Here is a 24,355-nt window from a genome sequence, read left to right as displayed (position 1 = left end):
GAAGAAAGGACAGCTTGGTATGACAGGAACAGAAGATATTTAGAAATAAGGTAGAATGGAGACGGGCCATAGAAGGGCAAAAACTTTTATTGGAATTCAGCTGCAGGAAGGATTAGGGAATCTGAAGGAAATAAAATTAGGGAGGGTTTTCTCAGATTGGGTGAGATCTGGATTGGTACACAGGTGCAGTAAAAGCAATCTTGAGATGAAAAAATTCAGTACCTGAAAATACGAAGATCTGGAGGCAAAAGAGACAGAGAAGTATAAAAAGAAATTAGTAGTTTGTCTACGGTGAACTTTATGAAGGGGACTGTAGATTGGAATTCAGATTATGGGGGCTGTGAATGCCAAACCGAGTTTAGATTTAATTCAATAAGGAGCTGTTTTGAGTATTTTGCTCAGGCAAGTGGGAGTATGTCAGGAAAATGAACTATGTGGTAATGGGAGAGTAAGAAGACAGGTAGTGAGACTCTTTTGACAGTAACTACAGTTACATAAAAAACAAATGAACTAATCATGACTTTGCTAACATAGCAACATCTCAATTGTTGGTTCAGACTAGAAGCTAGTATTTAGGTCACTTTTCCCCATCCCATTTTGCTTTTCTGCTCATCAGAATTACCTCTAGATTAGTTCACAAAGTATGTTACTTGAATACTGCTGCTTTCTGCTTCTCTTAGACTACTTTCTTATCACTCTTGAGATGAGACCCATATTCCTAGCTGCTGCCTCAGTTTTTATCATTGACACTCTAGTTTCAAGAATACATCCAATGAAGCTTACTTTTGGGCATATGCTGACAGTTTCTTAAGGGAGGAGAAAGGTCTTTATCTCTTGAGGAGTTGTACAAATTACCCAGTTTGAGGTTCTTGGAAGAAAAGTAGTTTACACTCACAAAAGAAATTATCTGCAGACCAAGAATTTGATTGGTTGGATGGGGGAGGGGGGTCAGGAGGAGGGACAGAGATGGGGGTCTCCCCTGAAACGCTAATATCCCTAGGCCAGTTAAATCAATGCAAACTCTGGACACTTAGGTTGCAGATTTGGTGACTTCACACAACTTGTTTATAAGTTCTAAGATTTTAGACAGATATTCATCTGTTTGTGAACTGCAATGAGCAAGAATCCCTGGCTTCTGCATCTCTGGCTGAAACACAGCAGTTCCATCCCCTCCCCCTTGCGTGACAAGCTTTTCTTTAGAGAGTGGGGTTAATGAAATGAAATGAAGCAGTACGGCCTCCTGGGATGGAAATACAAAGTCAAAAGGCTCCAGCATTCCTCTGAGTGGAGTCTTGGAAACCGCAGATCAAATGAAGACAATTGCTTAGACGAGGCCACTGAGTTACAGGGTAGAGACCCAACCCAGCAATACAGATTCATTTGAGTTATACTAAAACATCAGAGCAACACATCATTACCCAGGATAGGTTAGGAAATTCAGGATAAAATGGCTGGATCTTGTCAGGTGAAGGAAATGAGTACAATAGGAAATTCAATATTATTTCCTCAATATCCCTGGCTGATTAATAAAACAAATAGATGCTAACAGATCCAAAGAACGAGAAAGATTCCCAAGTAATTGTAAAGTTAGTTTTAGTGGGTATAAAGACCTAGAGGAATTCAGATGGTTAAAACTATTGTCCTCCTAGAATTTCATTTGTGCATATCAAAATGTTATCATCAACTTTTGGCTCAACATTTAACTTCAAAATCCAAGCTCATTCAATCCCCAATACTTAGGATCTTGAAGAAAGTTTGAGTTTCAAATTAAATGCCCTTAAAAAAAAAAAAAAAACTAACAATTTGTATTGATGGCACTAAGTCACCACCTACAGGCCATAGAGGAAAGTGCAAGTAGATAACAAAATTTCACATCACATCACAATGCTACCAAAACATCCTGAGGGAAGAGTTGCAGGTGTCCCTGATCCATGGGAGACACATTCTAAAATCCCCAGTGGGTGCTTGGAAGTATAGAACATTATATATCCAGTTTGCCTGTACATAAGTGCCTGTGATAAAGTTTAATTTATAAAATTAGGCACAGAGATAAACAATAACAATTATCAATGTACTATTGTATAAAAGATATGTAAATGTGTTCTCTTTCCCTTTTTTACCCTTTACTTGCAATAAATGGCTTAGTATCACCTGTTACAAGGGCTTCCTTGCTGAAGTCTCCACATAGGCTCAATGCTTTTTGGTGTAATACACAATCAGCAATTGGAACATGTTTTTTGTTCATGTCTTCTGCCCATGAATTCAATACCTCTTGCATCTTAATTAAGCACTTATAAAATGCACTGTGGCAGTAATTTTGTGTTGCTACATCAAAATGAGTAAAAATTTATTTTACAACTTCAGATATAAATCTTAGCAACCTCAGTGTAGGATTTTTTTTCCTTTATTAAACAGAGAACTTTCACCTTTTCACTTTAGGCTTTTCTAAACCCTTAACCCAAACTCCAAGTGTTCCTACTCTTGTGCTTTGAGGCCACTAGGTAAAATAAGAGTTACTTGAACCTAACCACTGAAATACTGTGATAGTCAATCTGATAACCAAGATGGCCAGGCCACTAAGTGACTAACAGGTAGTATACACAGTGTAGGAATGCTGGACAAGAAGATGATTCATATCCACGGCAGTATGGTGCAGGACATTTCAGTACAAGATAGAGTAGAATAACAGAGGAGAGAAAAAGATTTCATCAAGCTATTCAGAATTGTGCATAATTTAAAATATATGAGCTGGTTTTTTTCTGGAATTTTCCTTAATATTTTCAGCCTGTAGTTTATCTCAGACATCTAAAACTTGGAAAAGTAAAACTGCAGATAAGGAACAGGGGGACTACTATACTAAAAAGTGGTGAAGAGAAGAAGCTGAATATTAAAAAACCCTAAACACTGTGGCTATTAAACAGGAGTTTTCAGAAGAATATCAGTATAGACAGGGAATATCAGCATCCACATTTTCCAGACTCCTAAGGTCTTAACCTTCCATAAAACCTTGACTACAATAAGGATGTCTAGTACCTTGCAGTCCTGCTCTATGCCTAAATTAATCAACTCGAGAAGCCAGTCAAAAGGGAAAAAATAGGGAAAGAGCTGGGCACAGTAGCACACTGCCTGTAATCACAGTGGCTTAGGAGGCTGAGACTGGAGGATTGTGAGTTCAAAGGCAGTCTCAGCAATGGTAAGGCGCTAAGCAACTCAGTGAGACCTGTCTCTAATAAAATATAAAAAAAGACTAGGGATGTGGTCCAGTGGTTGAGTGCCCCTGAGTTAAATCCCCGGTACCAAAAAGAAAAAAGAAAAAGAAAGAAAGGGATAGGGAAAGCACTAGAATAAACACCAGTGGTTTCTAATGGTTTTGTCTCTTACCCTGGGGGAAAACAGTTTGATTGATAGGGACCTCAGTTGTCATAACTTAAAAGTGACATTAACACCAACATCCCCTATTTCCCAGCAGTGACCAGAGAATCAAATATGGTTTTATAACATCTGGCTAAAGAGAACAAAAATTAGCAAGATCCTCCTGAAAAGATAAATTGCTTATTGCTTCTACTGACAAATGCATGGCATAGCATTATTATTAGTCCTAGTAACAAAACACTTCAGCCACAGAGGACTGGTAAAATTCAACTTTATTAAGATTTAAACAGAGAAGCTACGTCTGCACATGTTAACCACACATAGAACTGAACAGCTCAACTAAGGCACCCTGAACTATTCATGCCACCTGACACATTGTGGGAAGCTGGCAGTGATGCTTGATTGTACTCCAGTGGTCTGCTACACCCATATGTGATGGTTATTTCACATGCTTAGGCCCACAGGTCCCATAGTCTAGACTTTAATTCTTCTTAGTTATGTCCCTTGCAATAAGATAAGCTGCCCTAGAAGACATAAAACAGCTGCAAAATCTTCAGGGACCAAGATTAGTTGATTCCTGTGACTTAGGAACCTTTCAGAGCCCTCAGAAGAGGTGATTCTGAACATTCCTGGGATTCACAGGCAGAAAAGTTTCCTCTACCATGGTGGGTGTGTACAGGCTGCAGTGTGGAGTGATGGAGTATGAAGCACATCTGGTTGTATGTAGCAGTTTATCCCAGAGAAAAACCACAAAGCAACATTACTCTGCAGCACAAATAAGTCCTGGAAGCAGCAAGATAAAACTAGCAAAAAGAAAAAAAAAACCAAGTTGCACAAGTATTTGGAAACAGGATTTTAGAGAACTAGAGTTGGAGAGCGAAGGTTTCCTTTTTCTCCATGCACAATGCAGAGCACACCATTGTTCTCTACTCTATACTTTGAAGATAGCAAAACCAAAACCAAAAACAAAACCTGTCTTTTACTTAGATATTTGAATAAGTAATGGACACATGAAATAGAACAAAAATTACCCACTTGGAAAACCTTAAGTACTTCTTAAGTTGTTTCTTAAACTGGGTTGGTTACATATGACCAAATGGTCCAGCTTCCTACAACATTAATTTTATTCAAAGATTTAAGGGAAATTTTTGCCTATCTATTGTTAATAAATATATTATAGAGTACAACAAAAGACTGAAGAAATGACAACTTTACCAAGCAGCTTCAAGGATCTATCATGTCCTCAATGCTAGGCATTATTTTTACCAAGTTCTACCTATGGAAAAGTTTCATACAGGAAGGCTCAGGATCTAGTACCAGTCTAGCACAGATAAATGTAGACATGGGATCACTCAGTTATAGCTGTGATCCACCTTAATGGGAAATGAGCTGCCATTGCTACTCCAATAACTCTGACTCATAAAATCTGGCTGCACTGAAACTCCTGCTATTTAGAAAATCCTGTGGAAGGATCAGGTAACCAGAAAGGCAGTGAATTTTGTAAAAGAGTAGAATTATTTTGGGAAGAAAGTGGGTCACCTTCTCACAGACCAAGTGCTAAAGGCAAGCAAAAGAATATGAAAGCTAGCTCAATATCATCGGTCTTTAAGGAAAATTCTGATTCTATTGGGTTTTCTGTGTCAATAGTGGACTTGAATTTAAGAAGTTCCCAGTTCATTTTTAGAAGTATAAACAATATTATGTATCAGAGGGATCAGAAAGAAATCAACTCTTTTCTTTACAACCCTCCTTAATGTAAAGGTTGATCACTTTCCTTGCCAATCTTTCACTTTAATATATCTCCTCAAAACTCTTCTTTAGTACTATTTCCTCTTTTTTTCTCAAAGATCAGACCTTTTTTCTTTGTTTAAAATTTTTGCAGTGTTGGGGATCAAACCTAGGGCCTCGTGCATGCTAGGCAAGCATTCTACCACTAAGATACATCCCCAGGCCTAGATCAGATCATTTTTCATGTTGTGTGTGGTGCTGGGGCTTGAACCCAGGGCCTTGCACACCATTAAGCAAGATCGGAGATCTATAACTGGCTTTCTTTAACTAAGATTCATTTTTCTTATAATTTCCCTTCTTTCTAATCTTTCTACTTTAAAAAAAAAATCTATAAAGTCTTTCAGTGGCTTTAGATAATTAAAGCCAAGCAAGCAACAAATGCTGGTCTTTTTCTGTGGTAATCATGTTAAGAATAGTTAAATAAGATGTCAAGTACTGCTACCCTCCATTATACATCTCTTCTTGAGAACTGAGTTGGTGCTGACTGTGTTTCAGTTCCATGCCGTTCTCCCTGGTGACTCTTTTCTCCCTTGATTAGTTCCATGGCACTGAAGGCTAAGGAAAAAGGGAGCAGATGGGTCCTGGAGGGACTTACCTAAGAGACAGGCTGATATTTTTTACTTTTAGACAAGTAAGAAATGAAAAAGTGTTCATGAGTGTTCCAGCTACAAAACTTTCCCTTCAGGTTCGAACTTGAAACTTTCCAGCTTTTGTCATGTATTTTATGCCTTTAAAGGGTTTGTACTTTTCTCCATACATATCCAGACGATTCACTTTGAGTCCTGGAAAGGAGGAAGGGAAGGAGGAGAGAAAATAAGATATGAGTATTCAAAAGATGCAGGTAGCACAATTGTTTGCATGAATTTCAGTTCAAAGAGATCAGCAGGATGGAGACTGCAGTGACAATGAATCCTTCTGTGAAGCTAATGGACTCTTCACACGCAGTACATACACCGACAGTAAAAAAAAAAAAAAAAAAAAAAAAAAAATGCTTCATCAAAAAAAATTATTCTATAAGAAGACCTCCTCATGTCGGAAAGATAGAAAGTTGCAGACCACAATGATGGCAAGAGCAAAAAAGATCACTGTACTTTTTGTTCAAGTTATTGGACTGAACAAATGAACAAATGATAACTAATAAATAATGAAAAATAATGAACTCATCAGTGACTGCTTTGTAAGTATTCCCACTGTAATAAAAATATATTATATACAGCTTACAATTTATTAAGTGTTTTAAGGTGAAATAGCTTATAGCTTAACTGAATTCTAACCATTTAAATTAAATAAGGTCTTTTAGTAAAGAAAAACAGGAATATACATATAACACTAAATTCATTTTCTTTCCATCTCATAGGGTTGTTCTAAGGACATATATAAAAAGAGCTTACAAGAGCACCTAGCACATAATAAATACCCAATAGATGATAACTACTTATTACTATCTTCCTATGGTTGGTACAGACTGGACTGGCCTGGATAGGTTCAATGGTCCCAAAGACTCAAATATGAGTCTTTCGAAATTGGGAGAAAGGAGAGGAAATTATTCTTTTCCATTACCAGCTAAGAAAGCAGAAGTATTCATATACTAAAAATCTTAGGAACCTCAAATTATTATTTCTTATCATTTGTGACTTAAACACTTTTATTAAGGTCATTTAGGCCAACTTCAAAGTAAGGATTGTAAACTTCCTCCAGAAATGTACTGGCAAAGATGTACCTAAAGATTATAAACCAGGTAACAAAACCAGATCTTATATAAATAGAGAGCCTTGGGAAGGCTTTTTGCTGTGTGTACTTTTTAGAAGAAAGCAACTTATGTTTGTTTCAAAGCTGCCTGAGCTTTGGGTCACTTACCAGAAATGGCCAGCTGCTGGATTTTAAACTGCAGGTTGATTGTGGGGTTTTCATCTGGTTTGGAAGCTCCAGCCTGAAGACTCATGGTCCCCTTCAAACTTGGTAGCTTTTGAGGATTTATTTTTCCTACATCCCAAGACAACATCTTCAAAGAAAATTTAAAAAGAGAAGTGATCTTTATAATAAAGTAATTAAGTATACTAGAACCCCACATTTGAGATGGTTAGACTCTAACCTCAGGGCATCGGTTCACAATATCACAAGTTGCCTCTGGAGTGTTTTTTCAATAGAGAATCCTATTTGTCACCACAAGTAAACTCAAAAAAGAAAACAAGATCCCTTTGGTTAATCTCATCTTCCAAACAAGGCATAATGTCTGTATGGAGAGCACTTGAAGTTTACTTCTGCTTAACATCAACAATTCAAAACGCCCACGCCCTGTTTTCCCCTACCTTTGTCACTGGGTCAAATGTGTGTGTCCCTTGGGATGGAGTGAGGCTCATATTCAGCACTCCTTTGGGCATCTGACTGATGACAATCACTCCTTCTATAGTCTTCCCCATAGTCTGCTTAGGTCCCACTGTTATTTCAAAGCGTCCAAGTGAACTACTGTCCCGGAAACTGATATTATGTTTGACATACACTGGAATTGCAACGAGACTGGAAAAGAGAAATAAAGAGCTCATATTATTCATGTACTGGAAAATGGTATTATTTTTCATTTCACATTATGGGGTTTTTTTTGCCCCTTTGGCAGCTTTTTCCTCCCTCACTTATATTCTTACTCCTTATTTTTAAAAATATAGAAAAAAAACAATTATTTTTTTCTTTTTGAAAAGCTAAGGTGTTGTCTAGTAAACTGTCTTCTGATGAATTCCTGAATAACATAAATAAAATCAAAGTGCACATTAAGCCTACCATGAGAAAAATATTGAACAATACTGAAGTCCCTATATTTCTGTTTTAATTTGTGACCTGTGACTATTATTTGTACTGGAGAGAGAGGCCTTTCATAATTTCTTGAGGGTTTTTTATTTTACCTCATCTGATCCTCAAAAAAACACTCAGAGGTAGAATAGGCTATAATGATTTGATAGGACAGGAAGTTGACCCAGAGAAGTCACAGAATAATCCCATAGTAACCCTAACCCTAACCCTAACGGTTCCTGTCATTGAGTACTTCCTGCGTACCAGTCACTATTCTCAATGCTTACCATTCATTTAATTCTCACCTTATTTCATTTTCCTAATAACAATGAAATATTACTGCCACTATGTGCTACTTCATAAGTGTGAAGTCTACTGATTTTAGAGATGAATACTGGTGTCCTTGAACTTAACTGAAATTAAGTAACTTGTGAAGGTCATATACTATAAGCACTGAAGGTGCTGGTTAAATCCAGGCAATCAGATTCCAAAGCCTTTGACCTTAAGCATTCAGATGTTTCCCTAAACAACTGACTTCAAATCACACCTGAAGGTGTTGGTGGCTCTGAGGTCTCTTGGCTCTTGTGTCTGCACACCTTTGCCCATGCAATACTGCTTGTATCCAAAAGCCTGTAGGCTTCAAACTGAAGTGAACGTACGAGATCAAAAAAAATCATTAAATTTTATGCTTTTTCATAGCACAATTTAATCTTTTTGGGGGTCAAGTGGATTGAATATAGGCTTGCTCAGATTTTAATTTGAGAAAAAAAATGTTCTTGTTTAGACACAAAACAAAAATGATAGTAATAAATTTGATGAGCACGTCCTTCACATTAAGCACTATTTAGACTCACTCAATCCTGATAAAAAGGTACTTTTATTATTTTCAGATAAGAAAACACACAGCAGGGAAACAACTAACCTGAGAAGGCACACTTAGTAACTATAGGAGCTGGAACTTGATCCCAGGTAACTTTAGAGCCCAAGTTCTTAATCACTACAGATACTATCTCCACATACACAGACAGACACAGATTCCACTCTCAGTGGGAGGAGCCGCTTACTTCTGTGCACTGACATGATAAGAGAGCAGACGGAAGTTTCCATCAGGTGGGATGAAAGATAGAATACGCTCTGACTCCCAGCGCTTGAAACGAACACAAGGATGGAAGCTGACGTCATCCAACAGCCGGGGGTTCTACAGTTACCAAGCAAGGAAAAGCAAGTAGGAATTAAACACCCACTTTTCTTTCAGGAAAGTAATTCAGTTGCTATTTTTACTAAAAGACACACACACACACACACACACACACACACACTCTCTCTCTCTAATTACTTATAGAAAATTCAAGGCTGATATAAGCTTTGTGGCTGCCCTAATCATTTCTAGTTCTATTCTGTTCTTACCACTCTGGTTTTATAGAAACTTTTAATTTCCCACCCCAAGAACAGGAACTCTAGTCCAGGATTTACCATAAAGGAAAGTGTAAGGTCTGGCATTCCAGTGAGTTTTACACAGGCATCAACCACGCCCTGGATCTCAGCAGTAACTGTGGAACCTGAGACAGGAAGAGACAAATAGAGTGTAAAGATTTACTGAACACCTCTCTGTCCTTCCCAGCTAACTTACTTCCTCCCTCTTGCTCCTCTCTCTTCTTCTTTGCCTTCCCTGCCTCCTTTCTTCCCTTCTTCTTTCCTTCTGTCCAGCTGTCCAATTCATTTATCCAACCCATTCACCCATCCTTCCAAACATGTATCAACTACATATCAAGGCTGAGACACTATGTTGGGAATGAAAAGATTAATGAGATAGTTATTAGCCTAAAGGAGTTTTCAATCTAGTGTCACAATCACACAGAGCACCATTATCTTAACCAATGGTTCAGAAAATTTCCTATTAGAAACTGCTCTCCCAAAGGTCACCAATGAGCTTTGCTGCTAAATAAGACACCCATGGTCTCTATCCTATAGGATCTGTGCAGCATTTGCTATTGTTGATCACTTCTTCCTTTTCAAAATGCTTTTCTGTCCTAACCTCTCCTAATTTTCTCCTTTTATTCCCAGCTCTTCTTCTTCAGTGTCTTCTGCAGATTTCTTTACATGCCCTTAAATATCTAAGCTTTTCCACAGTTCTGAACCTCTTTTACTATATATTCTCTCCTTAGTAGTGTTACCTACTTCCCAAGATTTCCATTTTCATTTACAACCAACTATTTCCTACTGTTTTTAAGTTAGCCTCACTTCTAATGGACATTCCACTGGAATGTCACTGTGGTGCTTCAAACTCCACATGTGAAAGAGAAATTTATCATCTTGCTCCCTGGACCACTCCTCTTGTTTTCCACATTGCTATGATGATACCACCTATCCTACTGCATAAAGTTAGAAACACAGATGCATCTTTGACTATTTTTACCTCCTTGGTCCCCATATCCAGTCAATTACCAATTCTTCTCTTTTCTAAGACTTAACAGCTCTCAAATTTATTCATTCCTCTCCATCCTGACTACCATTATAGACAGTGATATTTTGTGTGTGAACTTCAGCAACGACTTCCTGCTTTCAATGCTTACAATCTTACCCCACTTCAACTCATTATTCCACAACAAGCCTGATGAAATTATTCCCCAACTTAAAACTCTCCAAATGCTCTCAACTTTCTTCCTTAAAATGGCATACAAGGTTCTTCATGATCTGGCCATCATTTTTTTTTTTAAGTTTTCACTGATATTCTATAGTAAAATACAAAAACCATACAGTTCAGTAAATATCGTTACATCTCTGGAAGTACCATGCACATCAAAATGTAGAGCCTTTTCAGCAACCTGGTATGCTCCTTCTTATCCATTCCAGTTAAAGACATTCCCCAAATTCTGACTTCTATTACCTTAGATTGTGCTTATTTTCAAATTTCACATAAATGTAACCACATTATTTATACAATCTTATGCACCTAACGTTTCTGTTAAATATTGTTAGGATTTACTTATATTGCTGGATGTATCAGTGGTTCATTCTTTTTCTCTACCACACAGTGTTCTACTGTATGGCCATATTAAAGTTTATTTATCCTTTCTATTGCTGAATATTTGGGTTATCTCCCATTTAAACTAATACGAAAAGATGCTTTGGCCTTAGTTTTTTTTAATTAATTTTTTTGTTTATATAGGATAGCAGAATGTATTACAATTCTTATTACACAAATAGAGCACATTTTTTCATATCTCTGGTTGTATACAAAGTATATTCACAGCAATTTATATCTTCATACATGTACTTTGGATAATAATGACCATCTCATTCCACCATCATTTCTAACCCCATGCCCCCTCCCTTCCCCTCCAACCCCTCTGCTCTATCTAGAGTTCGTCTATCCCTCCCATGCTCCCCCTCCCTACCTCACTGTGAATCAGTCTCCTTATGTCAGAGAAAACATTTGGCATTTGGTTTTTTGGATTGGTTAACTTCACTTAGCATTATCTTCTCTAACTCCATCCATTTACATGCAAATGCTATGATTTTATTCTCTTTTATTGCTGAGTAATATTCCATTATGTGTGTGTGTGTGTGTGTGTGTGTGTGTGTGTGTGTGTGTGTATGCCACATTGCCTTAGTTTTAAGGCCTCATCAGTTCTTTTTTTATGCTTCTCAACCCAGTCATACTGAACTACTTTATTTTCCAATAATATTTTGGGAGACACTGTTGGAGTGGTTGCTCCAAAATGAATGCAAATCTTAACTTCTATTTATTTTGCTGCTAAAGCAAAAACTATCTTCTCTACATACTTTTCTGGATGGGTATGGTCCCATTCATGCTCCACCTTTTTTACTTTCTCTCACTAGACTTTAATTAAGCCTTCCAGACACAGACTATGCCTTCAGAAATGACCACCAAACACCCACTATATAGCACTGTGCTATAATACTAGTTTTCAATAAACATGTGTTGAATGGATAAGTTCACTAATGTGAGGAGAACTTTCTGTAGACCTCTAAGCTTTAGAACTTTTAGTTATATTTATCTAATTTAGAATAGGCAGACAGGAAGGCTTCCTGAATCAGTAATTACAATTTTAGTTCCACCATCACAAATGGGAATTAAACACTTTTATAAAGGAAATCTAATCAATAAAATATTAGTTTGTTACTTTTTTTTATTATTATTGAAGAGGATAACACCTACGAAACAATTAATCCACATCAAAATAAAATCCACTGTGGCTCAGTGGTAGAGAACTTGTCTAGCATGTGTGAGGCACTGGGTTCAATTCTCACCACCACATATGAATAAATGAATAAAATAAAGATCCATCAACAACTAAAAAAGATATTGAAAAGAAAAAAGTCCATCCCTTAACCAGCACAGTGCCTGATAGAGTGGGTACAAAATTAAAATGAATGGTTCTGAATAAGGAATAATTCTGATACTAACATGTATTATATAAAAGGGACCTTCTAATTTCAAATCTCAGATGGTTCAAAACATCTTAAGAGCACCTACCTGATTTGTCAATAATGGCATCAATCTCTTCAATCACATCAAAATAGGCTTCATTGTTGGTATATTTTACCCCAGTCCGTCGCCAAGGCACCACTGACAGCTGCCCAGTTGGAAGTTGGTCACCCACATTGGTACTTCCTAGATAATTAATATTGATACTTTTAGAATCAAACAGGTATTTTAATGTCAATTTGATTCTAACAGTGTACATTTCCCCAGAAGTTTCTATGCTCCCACTATTCATGCATTATCAAACAGAAGATGAGTGTTTCCAAACTTCTATATAGGGCAACCCGGTCTATTTTTAAAACTCATTGTCTCCATCTGGTCTGTCTCCTTGATCAGAATAAAGGTTTTTTAAAAAAGTTACCTGAGAGACAGATATCATATTTTGGATTTGAAAGTAACTTGAACTTAGTGTCTCAAATTCCATAATAGCTTGCAGCCTAAATAATGTATTGGGTTTCAGAACATGTTGGTAATCTACATATTGACATAAAATTTTCATTGGTAAAAAAAAGTATTGTAGCATAAGTAGGTTCTTAGGTACATTCGTGGTAGTATTAAAATGTATACATCAACATGGGCTGTTTCATACTAATGTTAAAACTTAAAAACACAAATTAGATCCTTTCCTGTCATTAAGAGCTCTAGATGAATTCTACATTTTTGCATCAAAAAGTTTTTTAATTCAAAGATTTTTTACTGAAATAACAAAATGCTATAAATAATTTAAATTGTTTCCTACTTCATTTCCTGGATAGTTTTACTCTAAAGAAAGAAACACTATATACACTATATATTCAGCATGTTTATTAAACATTTCAGCTTTTATTCTTTTCTTCAGATTGAAGTGAGATACAGGCTTAAATAACTTAATAATATCCATAAATGATTCAAGCACTAACAAAGCTTTTAAGGCTTAAAATGAACTCAGAATATTGAAAAAACGCCATACTTATTACCATATTATTAAAGTTGTTAAAACTTCATACTATATCCCATACTTGGTGAGGCAAACTTTCTTTTATTTTTTAAAAATTTATTTGCAAAACTGTCTTGGATCTTCTAGTATTACTACTCGAAGAATTTTGGTCTGCCTGACTTAATCCACCTTGACATATTTAACAGGCCAAATTCTTATAATTCTTTTTCAAAACGCCATACCTATTTTTTATATTAACACTTTTTAAAATGCATTTTTCCACTAGTTTTCAAATTCCATAAAATCCTTGTTTATTCATTAAACAAGTCCCAAAATAGAGAACATTAATGAAGCACAATGATTAATCTGACTAAATCAAAACATTTTATTTATTTAGTTAGTTATGCTGGAGCTGAACCCAGGGGTACCCTATTACTGAGCTACATCCCCATCCCTTTTTACTTTTTAAGACAGGGTCTCTCTAAGTTGCCTAGGGCCTTGCTGGGTTGCTGAGGTTGGTCTCAAACTTGGGATCCTCCTGCCTCAACCTCCTGAGTCACTGGGATTACAGGCATATGTCACTACACCCAGCAAATCAACATTCAATATGTATCTAAACAAACACCATGAACAATGTTAAATGACAAGCAACAGATTGTAAGAAAATATCTGCAATGCAGTATTCAAAATATATAAAGAACTCCTACAAAGTACCCTGTATATTAGAAATATATCCCTAAATAAAAGAAATTCTTTTAAATCAGTATGAGAAAAGAAAAACATTTCAACAACAAAAAATTGGGCAAAGAACATGAAAAGGTAATTCTCAATAGAGGAAAAGCAATCAAGAAACTTGAGCAGGTTTTAATCTCACTAGCAACAAAAAAATAAACAAAAACGGAGTTCATAACTAACAAGATGCCAACAAACCATCTATCAAATTGCCAAAGTCTCGGAAAAAAATAATACTAAGGTTGACTAGCTTCCACAGAAATTGCTACTGAAAACACAAATTCATGTTTAATTTTCTAGAGGGAAACTTGGCACAGCACAAAAGTCCCTAAAATATACACACCCCTTGACCTAGCGCTTCCATTTCTAGTATTGAAAATAAATCATCCCTGATGTACACAAAGATTTAAGAATATTAACCCCTCATTATTTAAAAGAAGAAATGTCAGAAATATCATAAACAGGGATTCAGTAAATAACTTGCATCTATTTAATATGAAAAAATTACAAAATCATTAATAATGATATAGAAACAAGGTGTGTTCATAAAATGTTGATAAAAGTGAAGCTTAAAAAATATACAAGAGTTTTTGCTTTAAAAAGTTTCATTTACCATTTACCTATTTAGAAATATACACCCCAGTATGTTAAGTGTGGTGGTGGGATTAAGAGGAATTTTTGTGTTCCTCCTTGTGTTTTTCTATATTTCTGAAGTTTCTATAACCATCAAGTTTTTCTTTAGACCTTTTTTTTGAGAGGCTAGGGATGGAACCAAGAGCCTTGCACATGCTAGGCAAGTGCTTACCACTGAGCTATACCCCCAGCCCATAAAATACTTCATTTTGTCATTGAAATCAGGGTATTTTCTATGTAACAAAAATATTATTTCAGGTTAGATTCAAAGACCATAAAGAGCAACATTAAAGTATCTGAACACTCAAGATTCCCAAACATTCAAAAATAATTCACACACCAAACTAAGCTACACCCAGGATGATAGTAACTTTTTGTCATAACTCCCATACCTGTTATGGTGTTGACAACTGTCCGAAGGATAGTGGGAGGCTTTATCAGTTCTTTGAGAATGTTCGACTCAGTAGCCAAGGGAAACCCATTATCAAGCATCTCTTCTAAAACCTCATAAACCACAACCACATTGTCTTTGATCACCGGCTCTGAACAGACTCCAAAATAATCCTGATGAAGATATAACATGCACATTTATTGTCCAGAGACTGTAAAAAAGTAAATAAATAAAAGAAGGTTTTCAAAGAGTAAGAATTTGGTTTATCCACATGTGTTTTACACAGTGTTTCTGTGGTACTCTTCTACAATGTTGGAATGGGGTACAGCCACAGTTCTCTTAGGCAGCCTGGTTGGACAGAGGTAATACTAGCATATGGTACTACTATCATTAGTAGCTGCTTCTATAAACTAGATGAAGTCAATTTAACTCTTTGGGTTAATTTCTTCCACTTAATAAAATATGCAGAATACAAAATTGAAGCCAGATTATTTTATGTGCTTAGGAATAAGAATATGAATTATGCAAAATTATAATATGACAGAATTATACATGAAAATCTTTTTAACCTTAACTGTGCTATTTCTTTATATTTGTGCATTGAGTAAGAGTTGAGAAACAACAACAAAAAAATTAGAATGAGGTGGATGAGCTAGCACAGTAGAAAATCTCTTAGGCAGCCCTAATGTTAGAATTCTAAGAATTCTTTTTCCTTTTATTAAAAAGACTAAACATGATGGTGGAATGTGATGGACATTATTATCCAAAGTACATGTATGAAGACATGAATGGGTGTGAATATACTTTGTATACAATCAGGGATATGGAAAAAAAAAAAAGGTTAAACTAGTTGGGCAAGGGTGGCATGTGCCCCTAGTCCCCAGTTACCTGGGAGGCTGAGGCAAAACAACTGCTTAAGCCCAGGAGTTTGAGGCAAGTCAGGAAACACTGAAAAACCCTGTCTCAATGACAACAATAAAGTTAAATATTGTATCGTCTGGGGTCTAGAAAAATCACTGGAAGACCTGGATTATAATCTTGTCACTTATTAGATCAAACTGTTCTCTGTGTTCGTCAGCTTTCCAACACTGTGAAAAAAAATACCTGATAAGAACAACTTAGAGGAAGAAAAGTTTATTTTGGCTCACAGTTTCAGAGGTCCCAGTGCACAGAAAGCCAACCCCACAGATTTGGGCCCAAGGTAAGGGAGAACATCATGGTGGAAGGGCGTAGCAGATGAGTACTGCTTAGCTCACAGCAGCCAGGAAGCACAGAGAAAGGGGAAGGATCTTGAAGGGAAGATGAACCCTTCCAGGGAATGAACCCATCCAAGACATGTCCCCAGTGACCCATTTCTTCCAGGCACAGCCTACCTGCCTGATGTTACCATCCAATCCATTCAAACTAGGATAGATTTATTAGATTACAGCTCTCATAATTCAATCAATTCACCTCTGAATATCTCTACATTAAAAAAGGAACTTTGGAGGGATACCTCATATCCAAACCATAAACATGTTACTAAGTTAGGTCTTGATTTCTGTTGTGGTAATAATCAGGATAATGCCATTTGAATATACAAGAATATTGAAAGTACTACGAATAAATGATTAAATGATAAGGTCCATGAAAGTACTTTATACATTTAAAGTACTATGTGAAATGGAATAAATGTCTATAGTCATTTAGTGTATCCTTCTAAAATTGTCGTCTCATCTTTTACAGGGCCTCTGAGACAGGCATGCAACCCTTCTTGAATTCATCCACCAAAGGGAAATTTACCCCTCCTAAGGATCATACTAGCTCCTTTGCACAGTTCTACTCATGGACAGCTCTGGTTATTAAGAATTCTTTCTTTTGCTAAATTCAAATCTGCCTCGTCCTAGCTGCCTTACACAGCAAGCTTACATAATAGCACTGCCATTATCTGAAGACAACAACAAACTTTCACTCATTTTCACAGAACCAAACTTCTAAGATCACTCTACTGTTCATGCTATGGTATGATTTCCAGATTGTTTCACCATCTTGCCATATCTTTGACATCCAATATTGAATGCATTATACTAGATGAAGGCTAAATTACAATAGATAATCTCCATTGTCAGATCCCAAGATTTAAGGGGAAAAACTGTCACAAATTTCCTTCCCAAAGTGATTATATTTTTAAAAATTAAATTAAATTTTAAAAAACGACTTCACTTGATTTTATAAACCAAATAATGTGATATGAACATTTGGAAAGGAGACTTGACATGACAAAGTACCATAGCAAAAGTGCAGTACAGCTGGAACTCTATCTTAGTACTAGAAAAGTTATGGTGTCAAGAAAAGATAAACATCAAAAAAAAAAAAAAAAGGCATTGAGCTGGGTATGATTGTGCACACCTGGAATCCCAGCTATTCCAGAGGCTGAGGCAGGAATACTACAATTACAAAGTCAGCCTTGGCACCATAGCAAGGCCCAAAGCAACTTAGCAAGACCCTGTCTCAAAAAATAAAAAGGGCCAGGGATGTAGCTCAGTTCCTGGGTTAAATCCCTGGTAACAAAACAACAACAACAACAAAACAAACAACAAAAAAAACCCCACTGAAATCAGGATATGTATTTACTTTTAACAACTGCTAAAAAAATGACAAACTCACCAGGCATAGGGGTGCATGCCTGTAATCCTAGCAGCTCAAGAGGCTGAGACTGGAAGATCTTGAGTTCAAAGCCAGTCTCAGCAATGGCAAGATGCTAAGCAGCTCAGTGAGACCCTATCTCTAAATAAAATATAAAATAGGTCTGGGATGTGGCTCAGAGGTTGAGTGCCCCTGAGTTCAATCTCCAGTAAACAGCCCCCCTCAAAAAAATTACAAGATCTGAAGTTCTAGACTTCTAAATCAGCAATTTTACCCTGCTTTCTCAAATTCCTCTGTGATTTCAAAGAGATTACACAACTTTCCCACTAACTGTCTTGCAATGAGTTACATAATAATTGTATATGGCAATAACAACAACTGTTGAGTTTCACTAATTGAACTGTTAATCTTAGAAAGAATGAAGTATCATATGTGGAAATCATAGCAAGGCACAGTTAGAAAGGTTTAAGATCATAACTATTGGAATTACTTCTAGTCCTTTCACATACTGGGGCTTATAATTCTTAGGGGTTTGTTGTTGTTTTTGTTTTGCAGTACTGGGAGCTGAATCCAGAATCTCACACAAACTACACAGTTGCTCTATTAGTGAGTTACATCCCCAAACCTATTAATTCTTAGGTTTTTACTGTGCAAAGGAGCTAGTATGCTGAATAATTGGAATCCCAGATTAACAGTACTATCAGAGGGCTGGGATTGTGGCTCAGTGGCAGAGCACTTGCCCTCACATGTGAGACACTGGGTTCAACCCTCAGCACCACATAAAAATAAACAAAATAAAGATACTGTGTCCATAAATATTAAAAAAATATTTATAAAAATAGTACTATCAGAGAGTGTTTGGAGAAAAAATCTTATAAAATATATTTTAATTTTCTTGGGAATAAGAATAGCTCTAGACATAGAATATAGATATGAGTGCAAATGAATGGACTTTTTGATTTGCTTTTTAATTTTTATCATAATGTCTGGATTCTCATTCTCTTCTCCAGCTCCACAATTCCCATATTCATGAGACTAATTCCAGACCTCACATGACACAGAAGTTAAACCAAAGGACCTTTGCTTCTAATTTATCATCTGAATTATACAAATAACTACAACAATTAGAAGTTAAGTGATTTTGTTAGGAAGAGGATTCCACTGTATAAATCTAAAGCCTGGATACTCTAAAATCACATGCTATAAATTATGCTCTCCTACCCTGGTAAACTTACCTCCCTTACCCTGCATGCCAGGACCCCCAAGATCTTCAAATCAAAATGATAACTGTATCTTGTAAAATGGGTTACAAATTCTTACAGATACAGAAGATTTCCCAACCTTATGTTTGTAACAAGAGTTTATCACTCAGCAGTTATATGCTACAAATAACCACCTCAAACCAAAAATGAAGCATGGGTTCACAAATTACCTCTGCCAGGGACAATTAAGATAAGCATTACTTGGCTTTTTCTGTATTTTCTTTTATAAAAGTTTAAACATTTATCACTTTCTGAAGCAACTCAAAGCAATACTATAATAATGGTTAGCATCAAGTCCACTATATTAAAAAAAATATATAAACTCTTACTTTGTAAACAAAATGTAGGATGGGAACTAAACACACCACACACAAGTTCAAAAGTATTCAATTTGTCATTTTAAATGCAGCTAATGCAATAATTAGAAAAAAGAATCTTAATTAGATAAGAGAAAAGTGAGCAATAGCAGAGTTTTGATTTCTCAGACTTATTTTAACTGAAGCTGAATACAATGGAAACAGGACTGTAAAGACACTTTATAACTTACATATATGAATCCTCTCATATTCACTAACCTGAAATGTGTCCACTACTCGGTGAAGGAACTCAATGACAAACAGAGGTGGGACCTCAGTCTGAATCACGGCCACAAAAAAGATCTTGTGGCGGTAAACACTTAAGAGATAATGGTGAGGGGTAGGGATAACTGGAGGCACATTTTCTGCCTCAGTTGCTCTTTCCTGTGCCTCAAAAAAGTAATCGCAAACAGAACGACTGACCACACTTTTCCAATGTTTCTCCAGGAAAATATCTCCAGAGGAGTTGATCAAGAAAAGACTATGAATCATGGTGGGAAATTGTCAGTGAAGAGGAAAGTCTTTTTCAGTGGGAAAGTCTCAGGATTCTGCAAACTTTCAAACCTAAAAACAAAAGAAGCTATATTCAGTGCCATTCTCTCCCCATCTTTTCCAGCAGTCCAAGACTTACCAATTTTTTCAAGATCAGGCTCAAGTCTTCCTTTACTGCATGAGCTTGAAGTATCCTTCTCTTGAATTCCTAAGAATAATTATCAGCCATCTCTTTTGTCAATCATATACTCCTAGTTATCTCTCCCACTTACTCTTTCTCTGGTGCTGAGGACTGAACCTAGAGCCTCTCAAATGCTAAGCACATGCTCTATCATTAAGCTACAGTCCCAGCCTTACTCCCAGTTATCTTTACTATTGCCTGAAATATACCCACTTAAAATACTACTTAATCTTTGGGTATCTATTTTCTCTTCAACTAAGCTCTTGAAAGGAGTTTTGGGGCTTTTTGTTGTTGTTGCCTTATTGCACAGTACCACTTTGCATACAGGAGAAATGGAAGGTTTCAAAGAACATTTGTGACTTTGATATCAGGTTTTGGTCACAATGCACACATACACGTCTCAGTTTAATCTGGTAGCCACCAGGAACTGAGTGAGGGTGAAGCTCAGTATGTGAGACCCTGAGATCGATCCCCAGGACCTTCCAAAATAAATAAATATGGTAGGGCCAATGAGCACTTGAAATGTGGCTGGTTAGAACTGAGATATGCTGGTCACCCCTGGTGCATACCTGTAATCCCAGTTGCTTGGGAGGCCAAGGCAAGTGGATCACCGTTTAAAGCCAGCCTCAGCAAATTAGGGAGGCTCTCTCGCTAAATAAAATACAAAACAGAGCTGGGGATGTGGCTCAGTGGTTAAGTGCCCTTGAGTTCAATCCCTGGTACCAAAAGAAAAAAGAAAAGAACTGAGACATGCTGAAATATCTAAAACAGATTTGGAAGATTTTGTACAAAAAAAAAAAAAAAGATTTCAAATGTTACCATTAATTTACTGATTATATGCTATACTGTTTTGCATATATTAGGTAATAGAAAATATATTTAAATTAATTTAACCTGTTTTATTACTTTAATATAGTTACTAGAAAAATGTAAAAATTACATTTTAATTTGCTCATATTTCTATTAGAGTTGTGCTGGGAGCTAATCCAGAACGGAAAGCTGCCATTGTGGTCTTTATTCATTCAATGAGACCCATTCGCTGAGCACTTCTTATACACAGGCTCTTCGTTGGGTGCCTTTAAAAATTATCTCTCTGGGGAACAGGTACCTCTGACGGCGGAATCTCCACGGCTCCAGTCGCCAGAATGAGGCAGCCGCGAGGGACCCCAACTATGGCTATTAGCCCAGGTGATCGCACCGCAAAGGCCTGCTGTACCGATTACGCCAGGGCAAGCTTAATCCCTCTGCCGGCGGACTCGACTGCAGGAGGGAGGGAGGGAGTGAGGGAGGGAGGGTGGAGAATGGCGAGGCTGCGGAGAAGGAGGCCAAAGTGGGTTATTTCTGCGATGGTCCCAGCCTAGGACCCCGCGAGCCACGGTGAGGAAGGCACGGGGTAGATTTAAGGTAAACGCACATTCCGGGGGTAAACAGGGTTCAGGAACCGGGGCCTTCCACTTTGCACCCATGTGTTGCCATGGTAACAGGGTCCCCTCCTCCCTCCACCATCCGACCAGAGCGGACCACCTCCCGGAGCCCGCTACTCTGTCTCTCACCTCACCCCACTGCTGGCCGAAGCTCTAAGGGTCAGTCCGTCCGGCGCCACCCCGCGCCTCTGCCCGCCCCCTCGCGCGCCCCCTCTCTGACCCTCGCGCGCCCCAGTCCCCTCCCCGCCGGTGCCTGAGGCCGCCGACTCTCACCCAGCCTCGCTCTTCGCAGCGCCGACCACTCGGCTGTGCCAACAAGCTCCACCCCCACGCGCGCACTGGCCGCCGCTCGCACGCTGATTGGTCGGCCCCCGGGGCTCGCGCCGGCACCGCCCGCTACTGAGGCCTGAAGGCCGCTGATTGGGCGCCAGTGCACCGCTCTTCTCTGATTGATCGCTGTCCGCGGCCTTCCCAGTTCTCGGGCTCGAACCCCTAATTGGCCCTCGTTGAGGGCCGGGTAATCTCTGATTGGTGCAGCTCAGTGGTTCTGAGCCCAGATTGGAAGGCAAGGACAGTCTGAGGGCCGTTTGGTCTGCAATCGTCCAGTCACAAAGGGCCCAAGAGGCCGCTGCTGCAACCTGCATAATTGCGGATGTGCCTTGAAAGAGATGCTTAAAAAGTATGTGTTGGGCAGGGGAGGAGGTGATTTCCAGGGCACAATTTATCTAATAGTACACCATGGATAAGAAGTCATGAGTAGCAATAACTACCCTTCGCTATTAAGTGCATTTAAAAAGAGTCAAACCTTTTCATTTATGTGCTATGTCTTGGGTAAAATAAACGTGATTGATTGTACAGCTTATCATCCAGAGTTCTGGAAAAGAATTCCAGAAGCCTCTTCCAAGCCCAGCAAGGCCACCACTTGCTTGACTTTGTATGACTTTTGGCACTTCACTTTCCAAAATCTCGATTCCCATATTTGAAAATGAAGGGGTTGGGCAGTTCTCCTTACAAACTGCTTTTGAACATTAATAACTTTGACACTACTTTAGGTGGTTTCAGTCATTGTGATCCATAGAAATGTGCAGTAAAAGTCAGAAGACAAGGTTCAACAGCACATTAAAACTAAGAATAAGGCATTAAATACGATGAGGCATGCAAAGAGTGTGCCTGGGTGCCTGGCACATGGTAAGTGTTTGGCAGATGAAATGGTAAGTTATGGTGGTGATAGTAATAACATCAACCTAAATGATAAGGGTTTCACTCACCCTGGGTTTTAATTTTCATTTGGTAAAATGGAGCATAGGTGGCATCTCCTCCATATACCTTTGTTGAAGATGGTATGAATTGCTCTTTGCCACACATGTGAAGTATAGGTGGTTGATTAATTTTGAAGTAAAAGAGAAAACTGAAATGCAAAATGACTGAATAATGTAGTATTGTGTAAGTGTTGGTGTTCTGGTGTCAGAGTGCCTAGGTTTTAACCCTGTTCCAACACATTCCACCCATGTAACCTTGATAAAGTACCTTCTATTCTCCAAATATCACTTCTTCACTTCTCAAGTGTGGTCACTAATTGCACCTACTTCAATAGACTTGAGAAGATTGCATTGGAAAGATGTTAGCAATTGTTATTACCTAAGAGACAAGATACAATAACGTGGTTACTAAAAAACATGTGCCTAACGCCCAGAAACAAATCACTGCTGTGGGCAGTTCTTGTTCAGGCATAGAATTAACATTAACTGAGGGTCTCCCATGTATCAAGCCTTATAGTGGGTGCTGAAGATGCTGCAGTGATTACTATCACAGGCACAACCCTGTGCTCATATAATCTAGCTAGGAAAACATATTTGTTGAATTGAATTAAATAACAGAACTTGGAAATCTAACAGTCTTATGATCTTGAGAACAGGAAATCATTAACAAATATCTATTTATAAAACTCTCTAGAAAAAAAACATTTTAAAGCTGCCAATGATAAATTATTCTAGTGTTTTATAAATTATCCTAGTGTTTAGCTCTCACAGCTAAGAAATTTTTCTGTCATGGGGCTGGGGTTGTGGCTCAGTGATAAAGTGCTTGCCTAGCACGTGTGAGCCACTGGGTTTGATCCTCAGCACCATATAAAAATAAAATAAAGGCATTGTGTCCGTTTACAAGTATAAAAATATTTTTTAAAAAGAATTTTTTTCTCTCATAAAAACCCAGTCACTGGGAAAATTTGTTTATAATTTCTTTTTTTTTTTTTAAAGAGAGAGTGAGAGAGGGGAGAGAGAGAGAGAGAGAGAGGATTTTTAATATTTATTTTTTAGTTCTCGGCGGACACAACATCTTTGTTGGTATGTGGTGCTGAGGATCATCGAACCCTGGCTCGCATGCCAGGCGAGCGCGCTACCGCTTGAGCCACATCCCCAGCCCCTGTTTATAGTTTCTTAAATTTAAATTTATCTATGTATTTATTTACTGGAGCTGGAGATTGAAACCAGGACCTTATGCAGTCTAGGCAAACACTACCAGCGAACTACACCCCCAGCCCTTGTTCATATTTAAAAATTTTGTCTGGGACAAGAGAGGCCTCACTCACTGAGAAAGAAATTTTTCAGGACTCTACAGCTGGGTGCCAGTACACTTCTCTGGCTTTGATGCTTTCTCATTCTCTCCATGTATGCTATCCCTGGGCAAGGGCTATGGAGGCAGGGGGTGCTCATTAATCTCACAAATGGGCATCTCCCTTCCTTGACTTTGCTTTCAGAGTTCCTTCTCCCTGGCAGGTATTCCTTTCTTGCATTTTCTTTTTTTCTTCTTGTGTTGGGGGATTGAACCCAAGGCTTTGTGCATGCTAAGTACATGCTTTACCACTGAGCTACACTCCCAGCCTACAGTCTT

The 24,355-nt window shown here is 37.8% G+C and overlaps 1 protein-coding gene across 9 annotated transcripts; it reads right to left on the bottom strand.

Moving 5' to 3' along the window:
- Positions 1-69: 69 nt before the first annotated feature.
- On the bottom strand, positions 70-21,855 carry Ap3m2 (adaptor related protein complex 3 subunit mu 2). Of its 9 annotated transcripts, none has more exons than XR_013430450.1 (12): positions 21,740-21,855; positions 21,151-21,352; positions 20,612-20,758; positions 19,589-19,933; positions 15,128-15,299; positions 12,446-12,583; positions 9,418-9,503; positions 9,009-9,142; positions 7,470-7,677; positions 7,018-7,162; positions 5,756-5,942; positions 70-238 (listed from the first exon to the last, which is right to left on the bottom strand). XR_013430450.1 is itself a non-coding variant. In XM_078031269.1 (11 exons), exons 4-11 carry the CDS (start codon positions 19,859-19,861, stop codon positions 5,842-5,844), a joined length of 1,257 nt encoding a protein of 418 aa, XP_077887395.1. In that variant the 5' UTR covers positions 19,862-19,933; positions 20,612-20,758; positions 21,151-21,352; positions 21,740-21,855; the 3' UTR covers positions 3,627-5,841. The 9 variants fall into 9 exon arrangements, 7 of the variants coding, with proteins under 7 accessions (XP_077887395.1, XP_077887398.1, XP_077887399.1 ...); XR_013430451.1 differs by lacking the exon at positions 70-238 and adding an exon at positions 3,627-4,175; XM_078031269.1 differs by lacking the exon at positions 70-238 and having other exon boundaries at positions 3,627-5,942.
- Positions 21,856-24,355: the final 2,500 nt, after the last annotated feature.

The sequence above is a fragment of the Ictidomys tridecemlineatus genome, chromosome 14 (genome assembly GCF_052094955.1).
Source record: "Ictidomys tridecemlineatus isolate mIctTri1 chromosome 14, mIctTri1.hap1, whole genome shotgun sequence".
Taxonomy (NCBI): domain Eukaryota; kingdom Metazoa; phylum Chordata; class Mammalia; order Rodentia; family Sciuridae; genus Ictidomys; species Ictidomys tridecemlineatus.
This window is presented reverse-complemented; position numbering and strand designations above follow the sequence as displayed.

Coding starts and splice junctions, on each gene's coding strand:
- Ap3m2 (XM_078031269.1), bottom strand. CDS start 19,861: ATGATTCATAGTCTTTTCTTGATCAACTCCTCTGGAGATATTTTCCTG. Junction 12,584..15,127: donor AGTTGTCAACACCATAACAG/GTATGGGAGTTA, acceptor TTAATTATCTAG/GAAGTACCAATGTGGGTGAC. Junction 7,163..7,469: donor CATTTGACCCAGTGACAAAG/GTAGGGGAAAAC, acceptor TTTTCTTTGAAG/ATGTTGTCTTGGGATGTAGG.